The sequence below is a fragment of the Octopus sinensis genome, linkage group LG16 (genome assembly GCF_006345805.1).
Source record: "Octopus sinensis linkage group LG16, ASM634580v1, whole genome shotgun sequence".
Taxonomy (NCBI): domain Eukaryota; kingdom Metazoa; phylum Mollusca; class Cephalopoda; order Octopoda; family Octopodidae; genus Octopus; species Octopus sinensis.
Window position 1 is genome coordinate 50,843,719 of NC_043012.1, and position 22,500 is coordinate 50,866,218.

Genomic DNA, 22,500 nt, shown 5'->3' on the forward strand with positions numbered 1-22,500 from the left:
TAAGATTTAGCAGAATTAACATAGTGACTCAAGGTGCGATAGTTTCGTGCGTTGGCACTTATCTAAGTGCCAACGCACCAAAATCTCAACCTCGTCTTACTCTGTTATTCTGCTAAATATTAATGAGAATATGCATATACCTATATATTGAGTTCTAGTCCCGTTGCATCAAAATGGTATATATGTGTGTGTGTATGTATATAATATATATATAATTTATATAATATAATATATATATATATATATATATATATATATATATATATATATATATATGTATGTATAAGGGTGAAAAGGAACACACGAGTTGATCTATATGAAAAAATCAAGTCAAGATAGAAATAACGTGCCAACATCAAGTCATACAACACCTCACTACTTCCACTCATTCACTCATTCATATTCTCCCCTTCTTCATCATCATCATTATTATCATCATCATTGTCGTCGTCATTATCACCATCATCATCATCTTCTTCTTCTTCTTCTTCTTCATCATCATCAACATCGTCATCATCATCATCTTCTTCTTCTTCTTCTTCTTCTTCTTCTTCTTCTTCTTCTTCTTCTGCTCCACCTTCTACGTCTTAACTTTATCACTAATGCTTTTTAGTATAATACCTACGCAAATTCTATAAACAAACCTTTCAATAGAAATATTCTCCTGAATTGAACTGCAACTGACCATTCAAAATACGACAATCAAGGCAATCCCAAATTTTCCACCCCTTCTCCTCATCATCCTTCTTCTTCTTCTACCCTGCCAAGAATTCACAACGACCTCGAACACACAAGAGAGACAGAGACAGAGTGCAAACAAGTTGAAGACTATACAAATATTCCTTTAAAGAAACTTTTCTTTTAATTTTTCTAAATTTAATTATTTAATCGTTACAGTTGAACAGGTCTTAAAATGACCGAAACCGGTACTGAGATGTTCTTTATAAAATTATTTTAGCATTTTCTATCTTGACTTGTATTTTCATATATATATATATAATATATATATATATATACACATATATTTCGTTTTGGGATTTGGTTTGCAAGATTATTTATATGAGTTCGTGTGTTGAAGCATATTCCGTTGTGTCCCTTACATTATAAGGCACAAAAAGAAAATGACTCTCCCCAGACACAACAGTATATATATATATATATATAATATGCTTACATATCTAAATATCTATCTAGCTACCTATATGTCTCTCAGTCTCACTGTCTTTCTGTATGCGTTTATTTATGTATATATGTCTGTACATCATGTGGCACAAATACTTAGATTTCTGGGTTCCGGATCACAAATTCGTTGGTTTAAATCTTCTGCCAGCCAGCATGTTGTGCCAGGGAGTAAATTCTTGGTCCATTGATTTCTTCTACCTATAACTGTTTTATCGATAATACAATGGCCCATGGAAATATTCTCTTCATTAGCAACTATCTCTGTTGCTATCTCTGTTGCAATCTTTGTTGCTACCTCCGCCTATACTTACTTGATACGTTTTCAATTTTATTCTACCTAACATACAAATCCTTTCCCAAATATTCCTATTGATTCAATCCGATAGAATTTAAATTAAAACCTTTTCTCTTTTTAATGACACTTCAACTAACAATTCTTCTTGTTTAATATCAATGTCACCAGTCTTACACAGTTTCAAGGATTTCGTATACAGCATTTCTTGGAATCCATATAATAGCCTAAAATGCTTCAAATGGTGGCACATCTTCTATTCAGTCCAATGACAAGAATTCTAAATTGATGTGACGTTAAAAATGTTGGTGTTTACAAGTGAATAGGTTTGAATAACTTCTGAGGGAGTGGACATAATCATGTTACAAATGAGAGGAAATTTCATCTCAGACACAACGGAAACCAGGTACATGTCAGTTGGATCTAGGCAGAGATTGTAACAAACATCACTTATAAAAGTAGGATGACCATTACCCCATACGACATTGAAATATTGGGGAATAAATGCATTGGTAGGAGAAAACATTTTCGTCAAGTAATTGTCGTTCTTTGTTCAATTAGTTTTACATTTCTCTGACATTTGTTGCTTTAACATTTTTGTGTGCGTAAGAGTATCACTGCCGCAGTTATAAAATAGTTATTCTAGATGTACGTCACTTACACATAAATATCGCTGAGGTGAGTATCGTCTGGATTTTCTGACAAACTTACTCTTCTTATTTCTTTGATTTTTCTTTTACTTTACTTCTAATCAGCGCTGACATCCACAGCGCTGAATCCCACTATGGATTCCATCGGTAAACATTTTATATTAACTCTAACCTGATGCGATATTTTCTTTTAATGTGATGCGTAACCAAATTGTATTGCACATACTATGCGTAAATGTGAAGGCATCAGCTAGTCAAGCGCATTGTTACAATATACTCGTCCACTGAGGATTGAATTTCTCTTCAACGTGAACCTCCTCCCCACCTGCACCTCCACTATACCAACCTCCGTTTTCAACACCCTATTTCTGTTAATCAACTTCAACTCTTTCAAAAACAAGAAGACAGTACTTCGTTTGGATTTGCCAAATCTTTAACGACAGCAAATTTGGGACATATATATACACTGCTGACCACCGCTTCGCTAATTGTCATTTCATTTCGCATATAACACTTCTTATTTCTTTATTGCCCACAAGGGGTTAAACATAGAGAGGACAAACAAGGACAGACAAGGGAATTGAGTCGATTACATCGACCCCAGTGAGTAACAGGTACTTAATTTATCAACCCCGATAGGACGAAAGGCAAAGTCGACATCGGCGGAATTTGAACTCAGAACATAGCGGCAGATGAAATACCGATTTCTTTACTACCCACAAGGGGCTAAATACAGAGGCACAAACAAGGACAGACAGACGGATTAAGTCGATTATATCGACTCCAGTGCGTAACTGGTACTTAATTTATCGACCCCGAAAGGATGAAAGGCAAATCGACATCGGCGGAATTTGAACTCAGAACATTACGGCAGACGAAATACGGCTACGCATTTCGCCCGGCATGCTTAACGTTTCTGCCAGCTCGCCGCCTTCATATATAACATTTCTACTTGTTCTCGACTACTGATAAGGTTATCTGTGTATATATTGAAGCTAAGTATATATACACGTCAGTACATGAATGGATATAATATCCACATAGTTATGTTTTCCGGATGCTTATAAATGAAGGCGTCTACAAATTAATACTTCTGATCAAATGATTCGGCCATTCTAAATAAAAAAGTTAGGTTTATGGTCCTTCACTATAAATCTGGGTTGCTTGGGGCTAAGCGGCTGAGTTCTCATTTGAATTCGGTGTTTAAATATTATTTCCTTAATTTCCAAGTTTACCTTCACTCCTCAGGGTACTCCAATTGGTTTTCCTGAGGAAGGTAAACTTGGAAATTAAGGAAATAATATTTAAACACCGAATTCAGATGAGAACTCAGCCGCTTAGCCCCAAGCAACCAGATTATAGTGAAGGACCATAACCTAACTTCCACACACCACCAGCGCTAAGACTCATATGCCCTGCTAGATCTGATATCGGGATAATCAGTAAGTACATTTAGATAAATATATCCCCAGTTTAGTAAACAAGCTGAAGCTCAGCCTCTGGGCCACTCCTCGCAGGTAGTGAAGTGGTTCTCTTCCATCCCCAATAAGACCGTAACTAGGTTCATTCAGTTTGATATCGCCAGCTCTCTACCCCTCGATTACCCTAGTGTGCTAAATAAGGCCCTCTGGCATGCTCACAACAAGGCTGGCCTCACCAGAGGAATAATATCATTTTAGTTGCCAGGAAATCGTTTATTAAGTTTGATAATAAGTTTGGGATCCGTAAAGATACTCCCATGAATTTGATGTGCCTATGGGTAGTTTCGGATAGTGCGCAGATAGCCGATTTGGTCGGAATATATTCTCTATCTACGAATTGTCCGACCAATTCCGGAGATCGCGGGCGGCCTGTATCGTGACGATTGTCTGTTACCTTGCAAAACACCACGAACAAAAGTGCAGAAAACTAAGAGCGGTTAGCTAGGTTTTTAATAGAATGGGCAGGTGTATAGTTTTTGATAATGAACTCACCAAGGCTAATTTCCTAGACGTACACTTAACCTTAATAGCGACTCATACTGCCCTTACACTAATTTGAAGTATGTCAGTGTCTTCTCAAATCATGCCAAAACCGTAACAGACAATTTGGTTAAAAACATCTCTCTAAGATTGTCTGGCTTGTCCGCCAGTGCCGATATTTTTATACAGAAAGCGGAATTTTATAACGCCGCACTAAACATCCAAGGCCGGTTATAGGCAGAAGGTAATTTATATGATCCGGCCCTTCCGATGCCATCATTCGTTCATCAGGATAGGGCGTATATAATAACATTAACATTTTAAGTAAGGACGGAGCGCGGCGGATGCCGGGGTAGTCGCTCCCGCATTTAATTAGCGAACAAGGATAATTATCGGTCCGGGAGGTCTTACACTAACCCAAGACCCGTTATTCATCGAGAATCATCACCCACCCGAATGCGAGAGCTGGGCGTCCCGACCCATCACACTGATAGAATAGCATATATGGTTTTGAATCCCCTTTGGTAAGCAGATTAGAACTAACCTCCCCCCCTCATGTTTAGACAAGCATCGCCAATAACTTCCCCAGAAATTCCAAATATTACTCCACGGTAACTCGCATAAAGTAGGATAGCTTTCTCCAACACTAAAACCTTCGCCAGATAATCGCCTCCATAATAAATAGGCTACTTACTAAGACCCTATCACCTTTTTCCGGAGGCACAGCCTCTTCCGCTCCCGGTTTAATGCTCAGTAGGATAATTATAGTAGTAATAATGATATGAGAGCCAGTACAGTGACACATAATCTCAGCTCCAGCCAGGGTTACCACTAGGGTATAGTTATAATAGGGGTGTTGTGGTTGACGGTAACAATGGGAGTAGGGTAGAGAGCCCCAATAGCATCCCCAGCAGCATCATTTCCCGCAATAGCAGCACCACGGGCAGTAGCAATGACAGCACTCTGATAGATAGTGGAGAATCAGGGGTTATTCCTATAGTTAATAGTGACGTAGTGGAAAATAGAGTAGTAAGCGGCTGCAGGTCTCGGAACGAATATAGTGCAGGAACGCAGTTCTAATTTCAGAAACTAATCGTAGCAGAATAGATTAACGTCGGCGAACTCCAAGATCAAAACGCCGTCTACCAATGCAAGGTTTACACGGACTCAGATGTCTTCACTTATGTAGGGGCATCATCCTCAAGATTGTCTTTGCGTATCTCCAACCATTACGCAACTTTTCGGGACATGAACAAGCGCCAGACCACGGGACTCAGTAGCTAATATGGCGACTGAAGGATACGAACTTAAGCTATAGGCTGGAATGGTCAATTTTGTCGGTGGCCCTCCCATTTGATAGGGGCAGAAGACAGTGCAACCTTTGTGTCTCCGACTCTTCCTATTTTTTTTTTGCCAGAGGCCGGATGGTAAACGGGCTCTTACAGTCGGCTTTTCGATGCCCCATTGGCGGCGTTACACTTATCTGGCTTTTAAATAGCGTTTATAAATAATACCGGCACCCATAGCCCTTTGTAACAAATTCTGAAATAGCCTTTAAGATATCTACGATTAACCACTGCAAGGGAATTACTCCTGTGGGACAACGGGGCTTGGTTTTTCACATCGGGGGTTTCCTTGACAAGGCAGGCTTAGATGAACCACACACACATAAAACATAATATATATATATTTTTTTTTTCTTTCTGCCACCCACGGTTCTCACGGCAGTAGCCACTGACAGCCGAACGATGAAACGCACCCCGTACACAAAAAATGTTTTCTACTACCCTACGCAACACACACATATATAGAACAGTATACACACCCACGTCTCTGAGTAGATTTTTTCTCGCCCCTTATAAAACATCCAATATTCCTTAATTTCAAACTTATTTTCTCGGTCACAAAGAACATCTATACACCCTCACCCACAGATTGACCGATGCTGACCCGTTGAATTCTTCAGCCACCGGTTCTCAACATACACTGATAAACAGTTTCGCCATGGGCTCTTAGGAGCATAGTCGATTTGTTTTGCTCCGCCTCTGTTCTGTTTTTGTTTTTCCAACGGATTTCCTTTTTTCTCCTGAAGAGAAAGACACAATATGGTCCCATTATTCAATCGGATTTTGGTAATTTGTGTCTTTCGAAACACGTGTAGAATGAATAAAACGATTTCTGTTCAATCTGCGTTCAGCTCCATTTCTTCAATTCACCAATAATGTTTTAATTTCAATTATCCGCACCAACGCACGGTTGCAACGCCAGATGGTTGTACCTCCAACCGTTGCTGTTTACTGCTTTGATTTTTGCTACTAAGGTATCGTTAACTTTTGATTAATCTACTACAAGATTATTCATCTTTCTATTTCACATAATTATATATATATATATATATGTGGGTGTGTGTGTGTGTGTGTGTGTGTGGTGTGTGTATGTGTGTGTGTGTGTGAGTGTGTGTGTAAAAGGGATGACCACTAAGTGGACATCCAATATGATAGAAGTAGACCCCATATGGTCTGACCACTAAAAAAGTTTGTTCTCAAGAATATTCAGCAAACGACACAACGTAACCGAGCAAGACAAATGAAAGGATACAAATTATAATGATTAGTCATATACCTGGTTTCATTATTACCACTTACATAATTATTTATGTAAATGTCCGAAGTTCATCATTGTGACCGTTTTGAAAAATATAATTTGCAGAACTAGACACGAGACATGCACACGAGAATGAACATGTATATAGCTTTCCCAATTACATTTGGGGATAAATTTCAAAAGTCTTCGATTTGGCGCGCTAAAAACCGGAAATATCTATACAGAAAATAATTCTCGGCAGTGAATAATGCCGGTTAGAGAACATGGCTATTTAAATTTAGATAATAAAGTAAAAACTTGAATGTTGATTTGATTAGCATCAATTTAAACCAGTGGCCTAGCATATTGAAAAAAAATCTAGAGATTCAGAAAAATTTAACTACATATATATAAAAGGGATGACCATTACGTGGACATCGAATATGCTAGAAGTAGACCCAATAAAGTCTGAGCACTAAGAAAAGATTGTTCTCAAGAAAATTCAGCAAACGCCACAAGGTAAGCGAGCAAGACAAATGAAAAGATACAAAATATATTGATTAGTCATTAGCAGGTTTTATTGTTACCACTTAAGTAATTAAATACGTAAATGTCCGCAAGTATATTGGATGTCCACTTAGTGGTTGATCCCTCTTATATGTATGTAATATAATTTTTCTGAATCTTCAGAATTTTTCAATATGCTAGGCCACGGGTCTAAATTAATGTTAATTAAATGAACATTCAATTTTTTAGCCTCATTATTTAAATTTATATACATATATGGATAGATATAAATAGATAGATAGATGGTTATATATACATACTACATACATACATACATATTATATACATATATATATACTATATATATATATATACATATATATATATAATACATATATATATTATATATACATATATATATATATATATATATATATATATATGTATATATTATATATATATTATATATATATATATATATATATATATATTATATAATATATATATACATACATATATATATATATATATATTATATATATATATTTACAGTGGTTGGACCAAATAATGAAACAGCTTAAAATTTCAAATCAAGTTTTTTAATATGGGGTAGGACCGCATTTGGCAGTAATTACAGCTTGAATTCGTACAGTTTATGGACTCGTACAAACTTTGAAATTTTTCCAAAGGAATTTTTCTCCATTCTTCAGTTAATATAGGCTCCTTACTTGTTTTTCTAAAATGCACACGATATTTTATCTGCGGTGGCCAGATAAAATGTTCAAATTCACTAGAATGTTCCTCGTACCATTCAGTGACAACTTTAGCTACGTGAATTGGTGCACTATCATCATGAATGTTTGTGATTCCCTCCGGAAACAGTTCTGCAAATATAGGATGAATTTTATCAGACAAAATGTTTAAGTAATCTTCACTGTTAATTCCGCCATGAAGGGAAACCATTGGGCCGGCGGTATTCCAAGATATAGCCCCGCACATCATCACAGATCCGCCTCCATGTTTAACAGTTGGAAGATGGCAATCTGGGTTAAGTGCTTCTTGTGGTTCTCTCCACTTGTATACTAGGCTGGTAGTCGGAAATAAGGTAAAGGATGACTTGTAAAGAGAAAATAACATTCTTCCACTGCTCTGGGGACCGATTCTGTAGGATTTTAATCCATTCTAAATGCTTTGCAACGTTTGTTTTTGAGAGAAGCAGTTTTTCGATTGCAGCCCTCCCATGAAATCCGGCCTTGTGCAGCTTGCGACGAATGATTTTTGTGGAAACTGGGTTCTCGAGGTGGACATTAAGCTTTGCAGGAATTTTGGGAGCTGCACTTATGTGATCCTTTCTAACAATTCGCGTAAAAGTCCGAGAATCCCTCTCTGAAAGTTTGGGTTTTCTCCCAGAGTTTTGTTTCAACGAGCAGGTTTTTCCCTCTTTCCCAAAGGTTTTCATTATTTTCGATACACCAAACATTTCGGCTGTTTTCGTTACGCTAGCGCCTGCCATACGAGCACCAACAATTTGACCTCTTTGAAAGTCCGATAGATTTATCATTTTAATCAATTTTGATTACTTTCTTCTGATGATATCTGAAAAGAAACAACAATTTTAAGCAAAACATACTAAGCAGCACTTAGTAAATAAAGCGGCACTTAGCAAATAAAAAAACATAAAAAGAAACACGCTTTTGACCGTTTTATAGATATTTCAAAATTATGATGCTATGATATTAGGCATTTCCATTATTTTGTCCAACCCCTGTATATGTATTTGTCTGTGTGTGTGTGCCTTTCTGTCTATCTGCGTGTTTCTGCGTGTGTGTCTGTGTATATGTATGTGGTATTTATTTTAGTCATGGCATTTTTTCGTTTCTGAATTATGTTTATATTTATTGTGAAATTATTGTGTGGCATAGTGAAGCCTTCCTTGAGTTGAGTATATTATATATTGTATATGTTCACCTGATTCATTCAGGAAGCCATCTGCTCATATCTGACGACCATATGATATTTAATTATTATGTGCATGTATAGTAGCAGGTAAATATTTCCTGTTGTCAGATATAAACAATGTCACTTATTTAAAATTGACTCTCAAATATCGGTGATATCTTAATATATCGCTTGTAAATAACTGCTTTGCTGTAATTTATGTGAGTTAACATATGTGTGTTTTGTAGTGCATTTGTTGATAACTTGTTAAATTAGTAATGATTAGCATTGACTTGTGCTCCTCTGTCAAATCTAACAGGACGGAGTTGTCATCAAATGCATTTCAGTTATGGTCTTATTTTCAACGAAAATGCATCGAATATGTAATGTCTATCCAAAATATGCTTGATGTCTTTGGTTAATCATGTTAGACAACATTAACCAGCCAATCCTTTCTCTCTCAACGAAAAACTGTAATTTAAAGGAGAACTTATCTGCTATATTTTGCACATTCAGTAACCATATAAATGTTCTCTGATTGCTTTGGCATCGTAAATTTTAAAACTACATATAATCTCATTTACTGAACCTCTACAGAATTTTCATGGATGATACTATGACTTATTATTACCTTTAAATGCATATATTTATTGCAGTATAATCACAATATAAGTCTACCAATAGTAATAGTTATCTATCTATTGTGAAGGGAAATTCCTGTGGCTTCTATATAGTTTGTCACTTTTATTTTTCTACTAACTACCCGTACAAGTATTGGAAAAAATTATAACTTAACGCAATAAATTTATTTTTACTTGTTCGTTATTCGATAAGTCACTCAAAACCATTTCCCCTTGATATTTGTAAATTTAAACCCTGTTAGACAAAGCCGATGATTCATTTCATGTACAAGAAAAAGTTTCATGGATATTTTAAATGAAACAGAATTACGTAATAAAATAATATCTGTTTGAATGCAACTGCTGTTGAAGGAAAAACAATTCTTATGGTTTCTATATATCATATTTGTGGCACTTTTTGCCATTTAATCATTGTACTTATTATATATTATATGTCAAAAGTTCACACAATCGTTGTCGTTTATGAGTTATGACAAAAGTTGAACGAAACTATTTTTGTTCTAACGTTTTTCGTTTGTTCGCTTGTATTTATAAAACGCAATACAAAGTTATATAAAGGGATGAAGCAATTTGTAAGAACATATTAATTTTTTTTTTCTACACGGATATCGATAGCACCGAAAAAGAGTTACCTAATGATATATTGTTTAAACAATAATACCGCTGTTTAAAACTTACAGCAAAACCACCGCCAGCTTAAATGTACATATTGAAAATTAGTTATCTACGGTAAGTAGATAGCTTAACGTGTGTCCGTGAATAAATATTTGAAAAGCTGGTTAGTTGATATGAACCGGCGTCTTTTCACTTGTTTACCCGGCGGTCTATTGACTTCAACATACCTTCAATTGTATTTTTACACATATATAAAACACTTTAAAAGTTTCGTTTTTTTTTTATTCTTCTCGTATATTTGTAAATTAAATGTAGTGAGTACAAAACATTATTTCTCCCAGAGCACCAAATTCCGACGAAATCCATTGTAAGTATTTCTGATAACAGTAAACAAGCATCGCATTAGGAAGTGAAGCATGGAAACATTTTACTTAAATGCAGTGTCGATGACAATAAAGTAAATGATATGGTTTGATACACAGCCAAAAAGTTAATCACTTGAAATTGATAACATATCACATCAAGATCATTTACCTACATATATCATATAGAATATATATATATATATATATATATATATATATATATTATATATATATATGGATAGATAGATAGATTCATGTGTATATACATACATGTACGTATACTTATAATAATAATATATATATATATATATATATATATATATATAGATATACATATATATATATACATATATATATACATATATATATATACATATATATACATATATATATACATATATATATACATATATATATACGTATATATATATACATATTTTATATATATATATATATATATTATATATATTATATACATATATATATATATGTATATATATGTATATACATACTATATATATATATGTATGTATAGATAGATAGATATAGACGCAAATACAACGCACACCACATGCGTACATTCATACATATATTTTCTACGGTGAATGGCTTTCGAAAGTGCTGAATGATCACCATCATCTGATATCAATTTGCCATACATTGAATAGACTGCGACACACTGTTGCAATTCAGAAAACTTTTAGATGTTTACAAACGGAAGTTTTATGGTTCAGCTTTAAAGTGATGAGACAGGTTGTTGGAACGAATTGAATTCGTACTATCCTATGGCATATTGATACACCTTATTAGCAACCATATGTATAGCACAACACATCAATCACAGCCTCTGAGAAAGATATCTATTTTGGTCTTTAAATATAATAATTGTGGCATATATGTGTGTCTGCGTATGCGTGTGTGCGCGCATGTGTGTGTGCGCGTATGTATGAATATATATATATCTATACATATATTTATGCATTATATAAGTATTGATCGGCCGATAGATAGATCTTTATATAGACAATATATATGTATATGTATATATATATATTATATATATATATATATATATATAAATATAATATATATATATATATATATATATATATATATATATATAATATACATATATATTATATATATATAATATATTTGGAAAAAAAAGTCACGATAGAAAATGCTAAAAGTGTTTTCTCTATCTTTTCTCTATTCACACACCCTGTCCAGTCTTCTGAACCCCTTCATTATGCAGGTGCTCCTAATTCTTTGTGCATTCACTCTGTGAATATATATATATATATAATATATATATATATATATATATATATATATATATATATATATATATATATTATATATATACCTAACGATAAACAAGTACGTCACCTTGTGTACGCATACCTATAAAGTTATGTCAGACCGAAGATATTAGTCGTGTGCGTCTGAAAGTGAGCTTGCAACCCTACAAAGTGGACAGTGGTTCCCAAGATCGAATGCACATCGTATGGGATTAAGTGTACGAAATGTGGTTTCATGTTTATTATGAGCTGAAGAAATTTATGTCTAACCAGTATACACATATTCGATACAGAGTCCAGTCACCAATGATATTTTATTAATTACCATATTGAAATAGAAATTTCCCTTATATTACCATCACTCAAAAGTCAGTTTTATATCTAATGTAGTAGGAAAAATCTAACATTTACACACAAGTTCATCATTGATGTGTTTGAGTATAGGAAGCATATTTAGGAGACGTAACCCAAATTAGAATATAATTGCAAGGTATATGAAAGAATATCATATGACAATAACCACCCACGAATCGTGGTCTACATGTTCGAGCAGTTATGCAATACCAAACCATTATGCAAATACAGCCTCGTTCTTCACGTGGGGTCACTTTTATAAAATAAACTTAGTAATATTAAAAACTTTAGAATGATTTAGATTTAGGCAAAATCACATTTAGTATCTGTTTGCGTGGGATGCTTTTGTAGACCACATGCGACTTGACTGGTAACGAAAGGAACATACACATTGACATTCCAGATAAAGGTATATATATATATATATATATATGTTATGAGAGGTAATGGTGTCAAGAAGACCCAAAGGTGTTAGGTAATACTGAGAAAGTGGTATGGACAGATTATAGTTAAGCTTGGTGATTATGCAAATGGGGAGGCCAACGGAGGTCATATATTAGCATGCATATATGTAAAAAATTAACAGAATGAGATAAAAATCCAAGGCTGGGAAAGATTTCAGAATATTTATAAATAGAATGAGTTACAGCTGTTTCCGGGATATTTTATATATTCTTTCATCGGAGTCGGTGCGAGAAAATGGTTACACAATAGTTTTTCTAGAGAAGATTAAAATAGAGAGTGAAGTGGAGGAATGAAAACAAACGTGGGATATGCAGGGATATTGTGCCTGCAGTTCCATTATTTAAGCAGAATGGTATACATATACGTTTTCTAGAATAACTATTGCGTTAACATTTTTTCGCATCGCCTCCGATGAAGGAATATACAAAATATCATGGAAACAGCTGTAAGACGTCCACATTATAAATGTCCTAAAATGTTTCACAGCCTTGATTTTTATCTCATTTTGTTAATTGATATATATATATATATATATATATATATATATATATAATATATATATATATATATTATATATATATATATATATTATATATCTTCATATGCATATGTATATGTGTATAAATTTATATACATATACAAACAAAAGTATATACATATATACATATATATATATATATGAATATATACACGCACATATGCACGCACTCATACATACAAGCGTATATGTATGTATGTATATATATATATTCATATGCATATGTATATGTGTATAAATTTATATACATATACATACAAACGTATATACATACATACATATATATATGAATATATACACGCACATATGCACACCACACATACATACAGACGTATATATTATATGTATGTATGTATATATATATATAATATATATATATATATATATATATATATATATATATGTTTATATATATATATATATATATATAAATAAATTTAGGGAATAAATCCAAATTTACAGGGAAAAATCAGATTTAGGATTAAATCCAATTTTATAGTAAAATATTATAAAATATTATTAGAGACAAAACACTATTGAAACTGACTTATTGGAAGTCCACCTGAAGATTGTCGATCAAGACAAGAAACATTGTAGTGGCAGTCTTTTTGACTATTTATTAAAATTTTATGTATTGATTAAGTTTCCTTAATAGTGGTTTTTTGTCTCTAATAATATTTTATATATATATATATATATATATATATATATATATTAATATATATATATGTGTGCGCACCTGCATGCTTGTATATATGTATTATTTCCGATTTCAATATTATAGAGTTTAATTTACTGTAAACTTAAAAAAAAAACAAATTCATTTTACTATAGAAATTGAGAGATTATATAAGAATGACCTACTAATTAACGGGTTTGAAACTTTAAATGCACACTTTACCTACACCTTTATGAAGTCGCCGTTGGCCTAAAAGTTCAGAGTACAAATCAATCAAATTAAATGCAAGGGCAAATATATGTCTGGCCTTCAACATTTATTAGTGATTTAGGGTAAAGCAATGTTTGTTTTCAGTTTCGTAAGTAGGACGGAAATGGTATATTTGATGAAGAGGACCATGTTTAGTTCAGAAGTACGAGAAACAATAAATCAAAGTGACACATTGACCTGTGATTATTCAACTATGCAGACACATTTTCCCATCAAACTAATGGCACATATCAACGACCTGTACGTGAATGGTGGTAGTTTTTACAAGTTCTTACTTATTTATACCTCTTCAACAGAGTCATACTTCTGTTGTTCTTATACTTTGTTGAAATTAATTACACGACTTAAAGGAGGAACTGACCTTTTAAGTTTAATTACTTTTTCTCACTATGTGATATATTTATACGAGGTTTTTGTTATTGAACAGAACATTGTTTTCCTGCCAAGGACATACGAAAATATACTTTAACTCCGTGAAGAATTGCGATGAAGAATTGATGATTATCTTCCTCTTGGTTGACATTTTGTTTCTTTAGAATATCACATTACCAAAATTTTGAATATTTCACTGGTACTTCACATTTTAAACAAAAACAAATTACTTATGTCTCAAATACTTTTAGAATATTCCTAGCAAGATATTTCGTTGCGTATACTTCAGCACTAAAATTGGAGGATCTAAAACAAAATTATTTGCAAAGAAATTTACTCTACAAAATGTGATATGTTTCTGACAGAGGATTAATTTGTCCACATGAACTAAGTTACATCGAATGCAGATTATATACAGCTATACAAATGCAAACATTTTGATAAACATGGACTCGAATTTCACATAGTTTCTATGAACAACTAGATTTTTCCGTTAATTTTTCAGTTTCCATGAATAAGTAGATTATTTTCGTTGATTTACTATTCGCCCTGATTTTCCCATCATTCTCAATGCTCGATTCCTCTTGGATTCTATCTGAGACGATGATGGCATTATGTCGAAAGATGAATGTTTAACATTCACGTGATATTGGACATGGTATGGAAAGACCACAGAATAGCAAGAATCTAGTTATACTGCTTTCCCTGCTAAAATGTTGTACCTCTCCTGGACATGTGATTCTAATTAAAGATCGACTAATTCAAATTACAAAGAATAGAGGCGCAGGAGTGGCTGTGTAGTAAGTAATATTTAAAAGAGCTGGAAAGGAAGACCGTGGTGTTGAGGACTTATTCGAAGTCGCTCGACACCATAGCCGTCTTCCTGCAGGCCACAATTTTGAACGAGCTGGCGGACTACATGCCAGCCGTTAAATTCATCTCACGGAGAGTGAAATATGCAACGGTTTGGTTGCTATTTGACTCCTCACAAGAAGCTTGCGACTTCGCAAGCCAGCCCCTTGATGGCAAAGAAATATTATTTTTGCTATATTATATGGGAAAAAGCTATCAAAAGCTTGGATATGTGGCCTACCACCCGGAGTTGAGCCTGAGTGGATAGAGGACTCTATCCGCCGGGGTCTGGGTGGTAGCAATACCAAGTTGCTGAGTGTTAAAATGTTGCCTGCGGCTGATTGGGAGGGGTCGAAAGCTTTTTTGACCCTATGGACACAATCGGCCGAAAATAAAGTAGCTTGTTTACCAACCACATGGTTCCGGGTTCAGTCCCACTGCGTGGCACCTTGGGCAAGTGTCTTCTACTATAGCCTCGGGCCGACCAAAGTCCTGTGAGTGGATTTGGTAGACGGAAACTGAAAGAAGCCCGTCGTATATATGTATATATATATATATGTATATATGCGTGTGTGTGTTTGTGTGTCTGTATTTGTCCTCCTAGCATTGCTTGACAACCGATGCTGGCGTGTTTATGTCTCCGTTCCTTAGAGGTTCGGCAAAAGAGACCGATAGAATAAGTACTGGGCTTACAAAGAATAAGTCCCGGGGTTGAGTTGCTCGATTAAAGGCGGTGCTCCAGCATGGCCGCAGTCAGATGACTGAAGCAAGTAAAAGAGTAAAAGAGAAATAGAATAAATGCATACGCTAATATAGAAATTGCTCACAGGTCTCAGGTAGAGGTATATTACAGATGTGTTGATGTCATTCATATACAGCGCATTAATACAGTCTGTATCACAGAAGCTTACTAGAGCACATTAATGCAGTCATTTGATATAACAGACTTTCTTTCAATCTCATGCTGTTGTCGTTAGGAAAGAAATCATCCGTGTTAAAGAAAGGATATTTGAATATAAGAAAATATATTGGGGATATATTTATTTGAATAGCAAACATGCTCGCTATGGTTTGAATCCCCTTCATCAGAGGTTTTTTTTTTTTACTTTACCGATAACTTGTCACTTCATTCATAAAGAGTCTCGTGTTTAACAGTCTGCAATTTGTACCATATTAGATATGAATACTGGCTTTCCTTGTGATAGTTAAATTTATTTCTACGAGGTCATGTAATGCAACTTACGCAGGACGTAGAAGCATGTGCATTTAAGAGGATGTGGTTATTTAAAATGAGATAAAATTGTAGGCTCTTTCAAACAGAAACCAAACGCTTCACACTAATTTTACGAACAGAAGTAGAGCAGAATTTGCCATTTAATTATGTAGTGTTCATAACAAAAGGTATGTCGAATATAGTTGTCTACATTACCGAATGTTACACACAGGGGAACTAAATGTTTGAGCCTATGTAATATGCCAAATATTGAACGATTGGTACTTCTTCAGTTTTAATATCTTTTTATTTAATCGGAGGACTCCAGTGATTCGACGAACGTAGTATTTATTGATATTTGTAATGTTTAGCATTTAGTTAATTTAATTTAAATAAATATAAGTATAAACGTACATGGCGGAATTTGAAACAATATTTAGAGGTTTATTTACAATGGACAATTTACAAGCCTTAGTGGGAACAAGATACTAATCACATGTTGAAAATGTTATTAATCAAATTATACATAAATCTTTTACAGTAGATTAATTTCAGTAATAATATCATTTAAACACTGATTACTTCAGCTTCAATTACTAATCAATTTTCGTTCCAGGAACATGGATACGCTTAGCTTGTGCTAATACCAATCCACTCAAAAAGAAGGAAAAAACGAAACGTAATTTATATCTTTATAGGTCAATGAAGTTTACTTATCAACCGAGCCTTCATTAAAACTGAAACATCTGCGAATCAGTACACAGCCCGATAGATACGCATAGGACAATAATTGTATTGTGTTCTGATAAATTAATTTCCATATTACTAATATTTAAGATTCTTTATAAACTGTATTTCTACTATATTCACTGTGTTATTTGAGTCATGTTGCTCTGAACATAATTCAGTTGTGAATATATAGGGAGAGCAGATACTACAAATCAACAAAAACCTTTTCATTATATGAATTCATATCTGCAGGCGCTGACTTTTTTGACCAACAGGATTAAATAAAAGCTTCCTAACCAGTGGGACCCAAGCACTGCAACAACGATAGAAGAAATGTGTGGACTGCAAAGGGAACTATATTGAAAAAGGAAGTGCATGTGGTCACATTCCATGTTGTTCAGACTACGAACATTACAGACAACCTTCGTATATCCATTGCCACCGCCCAAAATATTTGTGCGTGGCAAATATTCAGCAATAGGATTAACAATATATATATTCTTTTATACCTTTACTTGTTTTAGTCATTTGAATTCTACCATGCAATCGACCCTAGGACTTATACTTTGTCAGGCAGCTAGTTATGCTATCAGTCTCTTATGCCGAGCCGCTAGGTTAAAGGAGACGCAAACACACAAATATCGGCTGTCAAGCGATGGTAGGGGACAAAGACACACACACATTCAGCTGGCCATTTTCAATTTCTGTCTACCAAATCCACTCAAAAGGTTTGGTCGGCCCAAAACAATAGTAGAAAACACTCGAACAAGGTTTCACGCAGTGGGATTGAACCCAGAACCATGTAGTTGGGAAGCAAACTTCTTACTACACAATCGCGACTATATATATATGTATGTATGTACCCACAAAACCGCCCCACACATTTATATATATTATATATATATATATATATATATATATATATATATATATATATATATATATGTGTGTGTGTGTGTGTGTGTGTGTGTATATATGACACACACTCACACACACATATGACTGGATAGATATTATGACAATATAAGTGCTGAAGAACCCTTTCTCATACATTTTGTTCTGTTCGTGTTGAACACAGTAGAGTGATATTTGGCAAAAATACCAAATAAATATTCTGGTGAAGTTTGAACAATTTTTACTGTTGATCCAATACCATGTTAGTAAACAAATTAATCAAATATAATGCCACAAATGTATTCAACTTTTAAACTTTATCATTATCTCTTGAATCATATCTTATTCGGTTGCTCTGATCAGGTTAAATTCAATAAGGAGATATTTAGCAGAAATGCCAAAGAATTATTATAGTGAAGTCTAAATAGTTAGGGTTGACCCAGTACCATGTAGGTTAAAAGATTTATTAAATATAGTTTTCGAAATTTATACAACTTTATACAATTTTATTATTTTTCTTTTGCATTCTATCGATTAACATGTTGTAATGTTGCAACATAGACACTATTCATAAAGAAAAGTGACTTTTAAATTAATTCAATTAACATTTATGTATGCATTTTGAATGTGTATATTTTATTTACTTTTATACGAATTTCCAATTGGTTTTTACACGAGTGTGCATAATAGATAAATTCTTAAGATATAATGGGTATTCAAAGTATATTAAATCTCCTCTATAAAAATTGCCATAAAAAGTTTTATAAAAATCACATCTATTAATATATAAATAAATTTGCTTCTCAAAAAGGTTACCTTATCAGAATTCTACAAACACTGTCATAAAATAAAAGAAACTAATAAAACTTGTAATTTTAAACCTGAATTAATGAACATGATTATTGATTGAGGGGAAATGTGTATGGTTTTCGTTTTTCTCTTTTGTCTATATTTTATATTTCGTTTTTGTTATTTTGAAATTAGGGAAATCAAATTTTCTACCAATATGATATATAATGTTAATTTTACCATTGACTGATTACAATTTTGTACGGCTTTCTGGCCAATTAACAATTATAACAAATTCTAACATCAAGGGATATATTTTCAATCATATAAGTTTGTACAAGACATTTTTGAAACACCATAACATATATTCAATTCAATTTTTTTTCTACTGACATTCAAACAACCTTCATAGACTGAACATTATGGGCTGACACGTTGGGTTGGAAACAGTTTCTACTCGTTCAGTTAATTTTTCTGTTCAATTCTTAATGTCACTTTCTACGGTTGCAATAGTGTCAAAGTCAACAGAATAGTTACTGTAATAATAATCTGTTGATACACACACACGCACAAACACACACATTTATGTCTGAATAGAATATATATGTCAACACATAAGTATTCACTCTCACGGGAAACTATTAGTAATAGAATTCATAATTTCCGTCTATACATGCTACCATTAGTTTCACGCACACATGTGTACGATCTTCTTTTGCCAGAAGATCGAACTCATGTCTGCGTTTAGCCAATGGTAGCAGATACAGGTCAGATAACACGAATTCTAATACTATAAATATATGTATATATGTATATATATATATATTATATATATATATATATATATATATATATATATATATATATATATATATGTAGTATATACATATATACTATATATATATAATATATATATATTATATATATGTATATATATGTATATATATATATATGCGTGTGTGTGTTTGTGTGTCTGTGTTTGTCCCCCTAGCATTGCTTGACAACCGATGCTGGTGTGTTTATGTCCCCGTTACTTAGCAGTTCGGCAAAAGAGTAATAGAATAAATGCATACGCATTTATATATATATATATATGTATATATTTATTATATAGAAGGAGCTTCTACAGGACTAGAACTGTTTCATTCAAGAGAAATCTTCAGGAAGCTCATGCAGAGCTTCAGAGCTTCCTGAAGATTTCTCTTGAATGAAACAGTTCTAGTCCTGTAGAAGCTCCTTCTATATAATAAATTAATTTTACTCTGCAATGTATTGAGTACCTTATTTACTGTGGTTAACCCCGAATCAACCCGGGACCTACATATATATGTATATATATATATATACATACACATATGTATATGTATATATATATATATATATATATATATACATGCATACATATATATATATATATCTATATATATATATATATATTGAAGGGTACTAGGGTAGTACAAGCTATGCTAAAAATAGTAGTCAAAATGATTCAAAACTATAGTTTTCACTTGTAAACATCGAGCAAAATATAAAAAAATCCACTTATCTTTAACGAAAAAAGGTGTAAATGAAATTTCAGACGTAGTCATATCACGTGATTTCTAGCCCTGCGAATTATCCCTTAGTTCATCATCAGTGAGTATTACTAGATATATTCGTCTCAACTCTGTGCGTACTGAACCTTTTGAATGCGGCGGTTTTATTCGTTAATTGTAAGTTGGGTTTTTATATTTTCCTTGTTCCTTCGAATTCACCCGTGTATACAAGTGAAAACTGTACGTTTGAGTCGTTTTGACTCCTATTTTTAGCATTGTTGATACTACCCTTGTATCCTTCATTATTAAGTAATAATTGTAACCCTCATGGGTTTTACGCACACTAACCGCTGATATTATTATTAATGTGAATATTCTTATATAGTTCTATAATTTTAAATTTATTTGATGGTCTTTTAAATTTGCCACTGCTTTAAAAATGATCGGTACGGAAATGGTTGAGACGTGTGTATTTAACCCTTGGTCAGAAATACTCATTGATGATGAACTAAGTGAGAATTCACAAAATTAGATATCACGTGACCTGACTACGTCTGAAATTTCATTTACCATTGTTTTCGTTAATGGTAAGTTAGGTTATACATTTTCCTTGCTCCCTCGAATTCGCCATTGTGTAGAAGTGAAAATTGGTTTTGAGTTTTTGTGACCCCTATTTTATGAATTAATAGTTTTACTCTTATGATTTTTATGCTGGCTAACCACTGACACAATTATAAACTATTAGTAGTAATATTCGCATTGATATATATGTTTATATATATATATATGTATATATATATATAATATATATATATATATATATATATATATATATATATATACATATATATATATATATACATATATATATATATACATATACATACATATATATATATATATATATATATAGCCTGAAGAGGATAAGCTACCTCTATTTTGCAGAAAAAATGTGTCGGCAGCCGCCAACACTTTTTTCTGCAAAATAGGGGTAACCTATCCTGTTCAGGCTATGTTATTAGCATTATCCTGCGTTTGAGAATTTGAAATCACTTCTTTAACTTTCTAAGTCATTTCAACACTTCTAAAGCAAACTTCGTTTGTTTGCTAAAGTTCATCGTAGTTTGAATTTCATATATATATATATATATATATATATATGGTTGAAGAAAGGATTACATTATACAGAGCAAAAGGTTCGTAACAAGCTCCCATATTCTTGTAAAAGCGTTGATCATTTGGATCCAAATCCTCGAAAATAGAAAGACCTTTTTCCATATATGCAAATGGTTGCTGCATATTCTTAATGGTAAAGTAACGTGGATAAGGTTCGACTTCATCGTCTTCTTTATTTTGTTTCTCGTGAAGCTCTATCAAATCCTCGTTCGTTAGGGGCTGCTTGTCTTTTCAAATAAATCTTGAAATCCACATCTTCCTCCTTCTCCAAATTCATTTCCAGTTCTTTGCTCTTAATCACCAATGTTTTGTTGATGTCAACATTATTAAACCCCTTAAATTCATTCACAAATTGCGGGCAAACCTTATTTGAAACCCCATTCATAGCCGTGCTCCGTACATCATTCCATGTCACTGCTATGTTCTTTACAGCCTTGTAGATATCGTAACTCTTCCAAAAGTCCTGAAGTGTGATGGATTCATCAAGATCAGTTGCAGCTATTACTTGTTGCAGCGTATGCTTCATATAGTAACGCTTAAAGATAGCAATTATTCCCTGATCCATTGGCTGTAGAAAAGACGTGATGTTCGGTGGGGGG

The 22,500-nt window shown here is 33.3% G+C and overlaps 1 protein-coding gene across 1 annotated transcript in view; it reads right to left on the reverse strand.

Annotated features, from left to right (window-relative positions):
• LOC115220327 (tigger transposable element-derived protein 1-like) overlaps positions 1 to 22,500 on the reverse strand; it is a 91,624-nt gene that overhangs the window by 68,567 nt on the left and 557 nt on the right. The window contains exons 1-3 of the mRNA XM_029790427.1: positions 22,266 to 22,500; positions 8,756 to 8,771; positions 7,904 to 8,059 (exon numbers count right to left, since the gene is read on the reverse strand). The exon at positions 22,266 to 22,500 is cut by the window's right edge and continues 557 nt beyond it. Of these exons, the coding sequence (XP_029646287.1) occupies positions 7,904 to 8,059; positions 8,756 to 8,771; positions 22,266 to 22,500 (407 nt within the window). The remainder of the gene's footprint in view (positions 1 to 7,903; positions 8,060 to 8,755; positions 8,772 to 22,265) is intronic.